Source organism: Oryctolagus cuniculus, chromosome 8 (genome assembly GCF_964237555.1).
Source record: "Oryctolagus cuniculus chromosome 8, mOryCun1.1, whole genome shotgun sequence".
NCBI classification, from domain to species: domain Eukaryota; kingdom Metazoa; phylum Chordata; class Mammalia; order Lagomorpha; family Leporidae; genus Oryctolagus; species Oryctolagus cuniculus.
In genome coordinates, this window is record NC_091439.1 from 12,151,412 (window position 1) to 12,163,858 (window position 12,447).

The 12,447-nt window shown below is 35.9% G+C and overlaps 1 protein-coding gene across 9 annotated transcripts in view; it reads left to right on the forward strand.

Moving 5' to 3' along the window:
- The window catches only part of FBXW7 (F-box and WD repeat domain containing 7), a 212,944-nt gene that overhangs the window by 151,216 nt on the left and 49,281 nt on the right, over positions 1 to 12,447 (forward strand). The window contains exon 1 of one of the 9 annotated variants that reach the window (XM_008267331.4): positions 3,669 to 4,359. The exons of the other annotated variants lie outside the window; for them this stretch is intronic. Within the exon in view, the coding sequence (XP_008265553.1) occupies positions 4,213 to 4,359 (147 nt within the window). The 5' untranslated portion in view covers positions 3,669 to 4,212. Of the gene's footprint in view, positions 1 to 3,668; positions 4,360 to 12,447 lie in introns of those variants that run through there. 9 annotated transcript variants of the gene reach the window in all.

Sequence of the window (12,447 nt, forward strand, 5' to 3'; positions counted from 1 at the left end):
ACAGCAGTTTTGTGAAGGAGGTTCTGTGTAGGTGAAAGTGGGGCATAGAAAGTTTAATTGAAGGCCATTCCCGGGGGAACCAGTGTGTAGACTAAGGCAGGTTAGCTCCAGAGTCTGTGCCCCCACCTGCTATGTTACACTGCCTTAGTTAAGTGGAATCATCTTAAAAAAAGATTTTGTCTAAGAGTCTCGATTAGTTCTGGGGTGATGGTGGGGTTTGTAGTGGTGATTATACCTAAGAGTATCTTAGATGTTTTTAAAAGTAGAGTTGAGACCAAGACTTTATCCTTTTTTTTTTTTCAGTACATGAAACTCACTGTATTTTAACATATTAACAGTTGGGGTTCTCATACATTTTCTTTATGATTTCTTTCACTGAGTAGGTTTTTCCCCCCACATTTGAAGGGTGGGTATTTTAAATGTTTCTATGCTGGCAGGGATCGTTGTTGCAGAAGTACTGTTATTTGACCCCTCCAAAAAAATATAAAACTTACAGTACATTTGGAAATGAGTGCCGTTGGTTACAAAAGCATATTGATACAGGCACACATTTCAATTTAGTATTTGGTTTACTGGAGGTGTAATACTCAGTATTATCCAGTGGAGGGCAGCTATTTACTGATTAAAAAAAAAGTTGAATTAGAATGTTGCCACTCTGCTAACCAGAACTTGTATCTAGTGCAGAACACGTTTAATAGCAACCAGACTTTATTTTCACTCCCGTTTTGCTTCTGTTATCCTTGCAAATAATTTCTTAAAAATAAAACATCTGTTTTTGCTTCATAATAATTTTTACCCTTTTAGAAACTGGAGGATGAAAACTGTAGAGTGTAGTTTTAAGTTTTTCATTTCAGGTTCTTTTCAATTTCAGATTTTTTTTTTTTTTTTTTTGCCTCCTTAAGATCTGACTTTACAGAGGTTACAGATCTCCCCTTATCTTTAAAGTATCTGCATGTAAATGCTCATAGTATGACTTTAAAGTCTTTGTCTACTTTTGAATATAAAAGTGAAAAATTATAATTTTTTAGTATGCTGTCATTCTTAACAGGTGAATTGGATGAAAGGGAAAGAGGAGCTGATCTGTTTGATTCATTTTCCTGTGCAGAATGTACGTGTTAAACTTGGGGGATGCCATACCCTTTTCTACTTCTTTTCACATTGTCATATCATAGTTAAATTTTGTTTTCTAGGTGGTTTAGAAAAAGGAATATTGAGAGGATTAATTAACTGATTTCAAAAATATCACTCAGATGGATTTTTTTTTTAAGAATAAAGAATCTCAATCCACCTCAAATTATGTTGTCATATCAGCAAAGTAGGTTGTGATTGTAACTGTGGGAGGGGTATTCCATGGGAACTTCTTTAGCAAACGCCAATTTTTTCAATGAAAGACAAAAATGACTGAATATTATATTATGTAAGCAAAAAGATTAGTCTTATGTTGGGAAGTAAGCTGAGTATCAGCAGATGCTGAGACAAGAATAAGGCGAGTGGCATCTATTCTGCAGGGTGCTGAGGGTCTAGTGGGGCTGTAGGCAGTTTGGATATCAGCTTTACTTTTTTTCTACCTTTGCAATTTACATATTTCTGGTTCCTTCATACTCTCTCTTCTCTCTCCTAACCTTAGTTCTGTGTTGGGCTTTTTGGGTGAAGGTGGTTCTATTATTTACTTTTTCATTTAAAAGCTTTGAGAAATTGTGATTAAATTTATAACACCCCCTTTAATACTTCTGCCATGTTTAAGTATATGTAATTACAGTGTTGTGTGATTGTTACCATTATCCACATCCAATTTTTTTTCCAAATGAAACTCTATACCAATTAAATTCTAACTTTTACTTCCGTCTTCTCCTTGTCCCTAGCAACCACCCTTCTTCTCTCTCACCCTATAAACTTAACTGCTCTTGAGTACCTCACGTAAGTGGAATCACACAGTTTATTGTTTTTGACTTATTTTGTTTAGTATATCTTCAAGCTCATCTGTGTTATGGCATCTCTCAGGGTGTCCTTTTTATTCGTCCATTCATCCATCATTGGGTACTTTGGTTGCTTCGATCTTTTGCCTATTGTGAGTAACACTGCTATGAATATGAGTATAAAAATGTCTGTTTAGGTCCTAGCTTTTAATTTATTGGGATATATGGCATGAAGTAGAAATGCTGGGTCATGTGGTAATTCTGTGTTTAATTTTTTGAGAAACTGCTGTGTCATTTTTCACAGCAGTTATATCTATTTTATATATTATTCCCATAAGCTGTATACAGGGATTCCAGTTTTCCATATTCTGGCTGGCACATTTTATCCCCTCCCTCCCTCCCTCTCATCCATCCATCCATCCAATGGATATTAAATAGCAGGTCATTGCAGTTTCGATTCATATTTCTTTAATAACTAATTCTGGTGAACATCTTTTCATCTATTTACTGGCCATTTGTATATCTTTTTTGGAGAAATTTACTTTCATGTAAGGAAAAGTGTCTGCTACACCAATGGTTTTGCATTGTTAACTACATTTTAAATTGTGGAATAACAAAAAGGTCTGTTTGAAGAGCACACATCAGGATAGGACTGGGAATATTTCTGATGTATTGATTACCTACCTAGCAGCCCAGTTTATATTCAATAAGACCTATCTCTCCAAAGTTAAAGAAGTCACCCATTTCTGTCACTCTCCTTTATGATTCTCTGCCTATTAAATTCTAACCTCCTACATAACGATCTGTAACAGTTGTTGGACGGAGAGAAACATCAGATGACTAGCTTTCGGGAGAAAATGGAATGGAAAGAGAGAACAAAACTAGTTTACTTAGCATTGTGAACATATAGTTCACATTTACTATCTTCTTGTTAGGACTGTCTAGTAATTTTCACATTGAGCTTTTTTCGTTATCATCGAAATAACAGCCTATTTCATGGGCCTGAAGTAGTGTGAAGATTAATTAATAGTCGCATAAGTGGTTAAAGTAAGGGAGTATTTGGGATGACACTAGGAAGATTAGTTTGAGGACACTGAGGAGAATCTTCCCCTCCAAACATTATGGCAGACACTGGGGAACCATTGAAGGTTCTTGACTAGATTGTGCACCACTTCCCTGCTCTGCGTTTTAGGAAGATTTATCTGACCGTGGGGTGTGAGAGAAATTAGGGTTTTGCATTTGGTCAGCTTGTAATTATCCATTTTCTCATACAGCAGTGTGCCACATATTTTGTCAATAATGGACCACATATAGGAAGGTGGTCTCATGGATGACGTCGAAGATTGTATCACCTAGTGTCATTGTAGCCGTCTTGGGTTGTAGAAGTGGGTACTGTGATGTTTGTACAATGACAAAGTCACCCAATGGCGCATTTATCAGAATCTAACCATGTTCTGTAATTACTTCCCATCATAGGTAGCTTTATATATAAATGCTTTTAAAATGTATCTTTAACCATGCGACTGTTACATTTCAAGTAGAATCAAGGAATTTCTCAGAATTACAGATTGAATTGACAATAACAGAATTGCTGGTAGGAAGATTATATGAAGTGTATATTAATAGCTATAGACAACTAGAGTGTATTTAATGTCTTGGAAAGAGATAAACGGTAGTATGTAAAAGTAAAAGAGCATGCTTCAGATAAACACTTTAAAATAGCACTCACTCTCATGTAGCTAAGACAGAACAAACATATGTGTTGTCTTTAAGCATGCATTAACACCGTCCTTAACTTCGAAACACAATTCAAAGCATTCCTAAAATACTAATCTGATATGTGGCTAAGGAAGATTTAAGGTATTTGAGAGAAGAGACGATACATATTTTTAATCTTTGTAAAGGAGTTTTTTTACTTTCATTTTCAAGGGAACACCTAGATTAGTTAATTGGAAAAATATTGCAAGGAACCCAACAGCCCAGGCCCGCTTTGATTGTATTCGCATTACTGACTTTGTAGGGGAGGTTCACCAGCTGTTTGAGTGGCAGGAGCAGCAGCTTTCACTTCAGTAGTTTATAATTCCTGGCTATTCTAGGATAGTTTGCACTCCACCAAGCCACAGACAGGTCAGGACATTTGGTAGGAGAAGGTTGAAAGGAAAAAGCAGCAGGCCTTGGGTTCTCACCCTTTTAAGATTATAATTAAAAATCCTTATATTAATTTGGTGGTTAGAGTTTTCAGTAATGTGCCTGAATTGCATGTAGAGAGGACTCATCCACCAAGAGGAGTTTTAAAATGTCAAAACCAGGAAAGGCTTCTCTAAACCATGGCTTGGTTCCTGTTGATCTTAAAAGTGCAAAAGAACCTCTACCACATCAAACTGTGATGAAGATATTTAGCATTAGCATCATTGCCCAAGGCCTGCCCTTTTGTCGAAGACGGGTAAGTCCTGCCTATTTGGAAAAAATGAATTTTTTTTTTTTTTTAAATGAAGTCCTGCCTCCTTTGGTGAAGAAATGCTTCATATTTCAATTGATATTTATAACTAAAATATCAATGCATTGTGTAGCTAATGAAACTTATTTTAATGATAGTTTTATAATTTAAAGCCTGGCAGGGTGACTCAGTTCACCTTTTTGTCTCCGCTTATGTTTTCATGAGATTAAAATCCTCAGATCTTGAAAAATTGGCAAAAGTAAAAGTATGTTTTGAAACCTGTTGACAAATATCAAAACCCCCAGTTTGTAGCTTTTATTTTGCATGGAAAACAAAAAAACTGGTGGTATTCCCCTTATACAAGGGAAATAGAGCATTTAGTTCCACTTAAGAGTATTCTTAATCCATGGGCTTCTTTGGCCCTTTAAACTGAGCTGTTTTAAAATTGTTATTTCTAAAATTCAAACTTAACATTACAGAGACATTACTTTTTGCTGTTATATAAAATAAAAATAGCTTGCTATTGTGTGGCAGCTACGATACAGTTTATATATAGACAGTCCTGAACTAACAAACATTTTGCAGCACATGTCCTGATATGTAATCTAGTTATGATCTACTGGGCGTTTTTTCAGGACCACACACTTTTCTTCTCCACCAAGTTTTGACCCTGTTAATATTAGCAGTTTGTTGTATTTTCTGCGTTAGTTGGTATTGCTGTTTTGAATTATTGACTAGAGTGATATATTTTTAGATCTAAAATATGTTTATGATCCTGAACACATAAACCTTCCCTTTTTCTCCCACCCGCACCCTCATCCCCCTCCCCTCCGCCCGAAAAAAGAACCGCACGGCAGTCTCTTTGGAACTAAATGACTGATAATGTATATCAGTGCTGTTTGTGTTCTTTTTGTATTTTTAAAAAAGTTTCTTAACTGTAGGAGAAATACTCTTAAACAAGTAGAATAAACCAAAATGCTAGAAAAGCATTTTCCTCCTTTAAAGAGTCTTCTATTTAGTGGGACGTAAGTAATCTTTGTTAAAAGTACATTTTCTAATTAGCTTTGTTCATTTTGAGTACTTTCAGTGACTGTCCCAAACAAGTGGCAGCCATGTTGGAAAACATTTTGAGTAGAGTTAAAGTGTAATGCAGTTTAAACATTGACAATATAACACAAATATTCCTGTCACCTTCTTGTTCTTTTCTTCCTCACTGTGTTTCCAGTGTTCTCTCTGTTCACCTTGTGAGTTTCACAGCTTCTGCTGAGTGAGCTCACTGCCCCGATTTAAGCATTTTACACGCAGGCCTCTAATAGCTCTCCAGTCATTCATAAACTAACTGAGTATTTTAATACTTATGTAAAAGAAAGTGCCAATACAAATATTTTTAGAAATTGAGGAAAAAAAGTGTGGTGCTTTCTTTTAATTAAATTGATAAGATATTAGCAATTGAGTTCATTTTAATCATTTTGTTGGATATTTCTAATAAATAAGTACAATTGATAGTAAATTACTTCATTATGTCACAGTGTATATTTTCTACCTTTATATGATAACGTGGAGATTGCATTTAAGAGGCATAGGAGAAGATTCTATAAGAAAAATTAATAGTGAACTTAAATGCTTTCCCCTGAGGGCTTCCTAGGGTCACTATTCAGTTTGACTTTTCTAGGTTACTGTGTTATGTTAAATTATAGCCTTGCAGTTGTAATAACAGAATAGAACTAAATATGAACAGAAAACTTCATGCTAGAAAATTTTTCAGTTTTCCAAAAAAAAATAAAAAATATTTACATAACAAATTTAACACACTCAATTTTAGTCTGCCTGCCTGCCAATAATTTACTATTGCATAACTCATTGACTTGGACTACTAGAAATATTAAAGGGATTGTGAAACTATATCCTTCTCCCTCCTTCTTGGAGCTGGCTAATTTAGGTAGCTTTCAATTGATTTACAATCTTTTTTTTTTGTACTTAGTTTACTAACTTTTCCTTGGTAAAGTTTATTTTTTTTTAATGTGTTTTTCTTTGTCAAAGTTTCCTAGAAGGCTGTTGATAATGATAGATATAAATAATCATATTTTATGCCTAACATTGTGAAGTTTTTACATTAGGTGTGTTTAGCTGTTCAAACAGATCACTATGCACTTCGACTATGAAGTTCACAAAGCATATAATATTCTGTATTGTGCAGGTATTTTTTTTACAAGTAGTGAACTAAATGTTTTCAATGGCTACTGCTTATAAGAATATATGCAGCCTTGATTCACTAAAATATCTAAAGCATGATATTATATGTCTACTATAAATATTCAGTTAATATTTGCATGATCAGTATTTTGTACAAATTAATAAAAGTTTCAGAATTTTGGAAAATCCTTTAAAATAATACTTACAACTACAACTTCAGTTTGTACCTTTTCAGATGTTTTCAGGATATTTGTTAACCTTACTGTTTACATATGATATTAGTTCTGGTGTTCTAATTTATTATTATATACATTCTTCTACTTCCTCGCCTGAAATACATAAGCATTGGATTTAATAATAACAGCAGTAAATAAATAGGAATCTATTAATCAGTTACCTTTAAGCGTTAAGGCCTTCCCCATTTTGCTCAAACTTTCCTATTTGTATGTGCCAGTAGAATATTTCTTAAAAATAAGTTCTATGTGTAATTCTTAAAGTCAGGAAAATTAAAAAAAAAAAAAAAGCAAACTTCAACTTATAAAAAAAAAAGGAAAGCAAAATCCTAATTGTCCCTTAGGGAAAGAGAAATTTTACTGGAAAATATTATTTAGCCCTTAAATTAACTGGGAAATTATTTTATTTTTACTTTGAAATTGGAATGCCCTTCATGATGTAGCACCGTGTTCCTTACATCCTAAGCTGCATTATAAGGATGCATCTTGATGGAACTCACAGCATATCTAGTAGCATTTTTTTTTCTTTTTAATGGTAATAGAAATGATGATACATTTTGGTTTTGTTCAGAGCACTTTTTAGTATTTAGAATATTCCCTTGAAGTTATTCTTCAGTGTCACTATTTTGGTAGAAACTTCCAGATGGCACACAGTTGTTGGTGTGTGTAGGGTTTTCTAATGTAGCTGGTTGACTATGCTAGTTTAGAGACAGACACTGTCTTTAAAGTGCCACGTGTGCAAGTGTTCTTGAGTTTGTGTGGCATAGGCAGCGACAGCACAGAGGCCCAATAGGGGCAGAGCTCTGTTGGAAAGTTAGGCTACAGGTTGAAGACCAGGACTTGTGCATTTGAAACCCAGCATCTCAGAGAGTGGTGAAATATCTAATAGGGATTTCCGATAGATGAGAACAATTTTGTAGTGATTCTGTTCTGTGTCAAGCTATAGTTCAAATACCATTTTGAAAATTATTTTTTCTTTAAAGTGAAAATGGAAATAAAGTTAAAATACAGTTATTTGTGTATCTTTTGAAAAAATGGTAATGTCCCCCCTGTGTTGTCATTGAAGGATAACATAAATTCCACATCCACTTTTTCTGCAAAGGGCATGTCCATATTTTAGGTTTTATGAACCGCATCCCCTCTGCTAACAAGCATTCAGCTCTGGTACAGGCATTTAGCATGAAAGCAACCATCAACGATACCTAAGTGAATGAGTGTGACTGTGTTTTAATGACACTGTTTGTACAAGCAATGTGAAACAGGTTTTTACTGTTATAACAATACTGTAATAAGGTCTTGTCCACATAGCTCTTTGCTGATGTATTTCTTGGCTTATGGTAAACTTACGGAATTGGATTACTGGAGCTTTAAAACATTCATTTCTTTTAAAAACCTTCATCCTTTCTCTTGTTATATGAAGAAGAAATTTATCTTTGTGTATCTACTCCCTAGAATTTCAACAGTACTGCTTTTTTAAATTATTTCTCTTCCAAATATATAGTGTTAATGTAATAATGCTATTATTGATTGCTATTATTTTAAATGAACCTACTTTGTATTTTAGGCACTGGTCCAGTTAAGTTGAGTATTTTAACTCATTTAATTTTTGGATGGTTAAGAATTAGTTAAGCACTGTAAGTTAACTGTTAACTCCATTCAGTAGATCAGAAAACTGAAGTTCATACAAGGTGACTCTCAATTTTCTAGATAAATAATACAGCTGCTATTTAATCTCAGGACTCTATACAGCTGCAGACACATTTTGAGAGAATAATGATATATGCTTATATTTAAGGCTTAATGAAAATATGTAAATAGTTTAAAAATTATTTGTTGCTAGTGTTGCTTTTATGTTTTATTCTTACAGAAAATAATATATGCCATAGACCCGTCACCTAAATTATTATTTTTTGTTTATTTGAGAGGTAGAGGGAGAGAGAAAGAAATAGAAAAAGAGAAGAGAGCAGGTGTATGCTCATTTGCTGTTCCCCAAATGCCTGTTGCAAGGGGGAGAGATGGAGAAGTGGAGTGAGCAGAAGCCAGGAACAATCCCGTGTGGGTGAAACCACATGCAGGAACTCAATTAGTTGAACTATCACCACTGCCTTCCAGGGTCTGCATTAGTGGAAAACTAGTCAGGAGCCAGAGCTGGATATCCAACCTTGGATGTCGTCATTCTCATGTGGGTTGGGACACCGCTGTAATAGCCGGTGTCAATCATTAGGTTAGATTCCTGCCCCTCATCTAATGTAATTTTCTTGTATTCCACCCATGGTTGTTAAATTGTGATTTGTGTTTTCATCTAAACGCTTGACCCACTAAAACGATTTAATAATTTGTTGTTGATGCAGCTTTTTTTTTATTGCTAATCATTCTATAGTTGTCTCAGTTTTTATTTGCTACATTAGATTACACTTTTATATATCCGAATTTTAGTGTGATATTTTTATGGTATACTGACAGCCTCTCCCAAAGTATATTGCTATTAATAATCTCTACTGTAAGAGTATTTCTGCTGGCAGGAGCAGCTGCCAGAAATACTTGCTTGTTTCTTATTGGACTATTACTTAGTCTTACATTTCTGTCATAGCTTTGCCAAGTAGCCCCAATCCAGGTCTACTTAAAAAAAAAAAAAAAGTCTAATGCAGCCTTGATGCCTTCTCATTTAAAGTTGTAGCAAGTCTGCTCTTCTAAATGTCTTGATACCTAAAAGGATTTCATGAACTCAACATCTGTGTCATGGAACTCTTAGCTAAATATAAATAGCTAGATAGCTCCTTAACCTACAGAAATTTAATACTTTTAAAAGTTAGCATCATGCTCCCCTCTTGCAAACGAGTCAATTTGATATCCACCCACTCAGCTTCTGCCTTTCTCTCCTGATCCCTTCCAGGACCTGACAGTCAATGCCCTGCCTCTCTGGTGAAACCTTCCTTCCAGGGACTGGTTTCCTCCACTGTTGCCCTCGCCTGTTAGAGCAGGAGTGCGAAATCTTTTCTCTGCTAAGGGCTTAGATGGATATTTAGGATATCATTCATGGACCATACAAAATTATCAGCTTGTTATATTATATTGAATTTTGACTCCCTCCTATGGTTGTCTTATTAGAGCCAGACCAAATAATGTTATGGGCCTAATATAGCCCACCGGTCGGATGTTCCCCACCCCTGCATTAGCTGCATTAGCATGAAATGTATTGCACTTAGAGCAGTTACCTTTGACCTTTAGGCATATAGATATAGACTGCTCACTGGTATTACATGACAACTCTGTATAGGTATTTTGTCTTGTAATAGATTATAAACTTAGAATTCAGGATCTGTCTCTGATACATTTTATGCTCCCAGTGATATGCAAGAGAAAGTTAGTATAAATATTTGCATGACTGATTTGTTGAAGTATCTGTTGAGCTTGGAAAGCTCTTAAGGCAGTTTTTGTACTGTAAGAATATGGCATGTTTTTGTTTACTGAATGTTTTTAAATGACTGTGCAGCTGTTATTTTGAATATTGCATCTTCTAAATTTAACTAAACTCAGATACAGTTTGACACTTAATTTTAAAAGTAATTACTACTTACCAATTTGGAAAATGACAGAGAAACAAGCACAGGGTGTAGTCCTTTGGGTGGTCCTTTTTGAGAGTCTGCGGTAGCTGAAGATGACAGCAAATACTAAAGAACTTCGAACAAAAGAAAGAAGGGTGGTGATATGAGCAGGTTTTAAGCATTTCATAGTCTAATGGTAAAACCACAAACACACCACTGCAGTACAGAAGTGTAGTTGCTTAAATGGACTTGCGTACAAAGTGCCATGTGCTTCACCATAACTTTAAATGAAAACATGAAGATGGTTGCTGAACAGGTGATGAGCAGAGTGCTAAGTGCATTATTGCTTGGGCTCCCATCTTGTTTTCCATAGTAATTATGCTGCTGCAAATTATTCACTTATATGTTGCTACCAGTTGATTAATGTTAGTCAAAAACTGTGAGCACATAGAGCAGAGAACTTTTCTAGAACCTGTGGATATAATAGATCTAGATGGAATAAGGGCCATCCATCTGTACAAGAGATTTTCAAAAAGTTTTTGGAAAGTGCATATTATGGGAAAAAAATGCATAGGTTTGATATGGGTAGTGGGTATCTAACAGGCAGCTTAACAACACTTGATGTTACTTATTTGGGAGACAGACACAGAGAGAGAGAGTTCCCATCTGCTGGGTCACCCTCCAGATGCCTGCAACAGCTGAGGTTGGGCCAGGCTGAAACCAGCAGCCAAGAACTCCATCCAGGTCTCCCATGTGAGTTGGAACCCAAGTACTTGGCCATCACCGTTGCTTTCCCAGGGTCTACATTAGCTGGAAGCTGGAATCAGGAGCCAGAGGCAGGCATCAAACCCAGCCACTCCTAACCATTGTCTTAACTGTCAAACTACATGTCTAACCCTCCAAACATTTTCATGATTAATTTCTGCAATATAATCCTGGGTTTTAAGTATGCAATCCTCACCTTTCCCCACATTGACAGTAGTCTCAGTATCTAATTACTGATAGCAATGCTTCCTAGATACTTTTTGCTTGTTAGATGATGTTTTAGTATTGAATTACACCTCAGTTCTCACATATGAATGGAAAGCAAATTAGCACCATGATTTATTATTTTTTTAAAGATTATTTATTTATTTGTTTATTTGAAAGGCAGAGTTACAGAGAGAAAGGAGGCTGGAAAGAGAAAGAGAGAGAGAGAGAGAGAGAATATTCTATCCTGATTCCCTCCCCAAATGGCCACAAGGGTCGGGGTTGGGTCAAGTTGAAGTCAGGAGTGTGCAACTCCATCCAGGTCTCCCACGTTGGGTGGCAAAGGCCCAAGCCCTTAGGCCACCTTCCCCTGTTTTCCTAGGAGCGTAATCAGGGAGCTGGATCAGAAAGGGACTAAAACTGACGTTCGTGGGATGCCAGAGTCACAGGTGGTGGCTTAACCCCTCTGTACCACAATTCTGCCCCTGCACCATGATTTATAAATTGACAACTTCATCATGGAAACACCTTCCACAAAATGTCATTCCTTTTGTTAAGTGGATAATTGCAAAAATAGTTATTTTATTTTTTCTACATATTTATCTATTCATTTGAAAGACAGAGCAACAGAGAGAGAAGGAGATCTTCCACCCACTGATTCACCCCCAAGTAGCTGCAAGTAGTAGCAAGGTCTAGGCCAGGCTGAAGCCAGGAACCCGGAACTCCTTCCTAGTTTTCCATCTGGGTGGCAGAGCCCCAAGTGCGTGGGCCATCTCTGCTGCCTTTACAGGCACATTAGTGGGAAGCTGGATTGGAAGTGGAGGAGCTGAGTTGCAAACTCTGATACTGGATGCAGAAGTAATACGCAGCAGCTCTGTCGATTGTGTCACAACACTGGGTGCCCAGATTTGTTATTTTAACAATACAGGGCAAGCCTTTCTAAATTTGAAGAGTGTGTACAGAACTGAACTTAATATTAAGACTTGGAGTAGGGAAGACAGATGAAAAATATGCTAAAAATAAATTTGAACTAGGCTCCTGGCAAAGTAAATAACTGTGAAATAAATCCCAGTCCCTTGTCTGCAGACCAGAAATCCAACAAACTCTGAAAATTAAAAAAATTTAAAATAAAAGTAGCAAACCCTAATCCAACT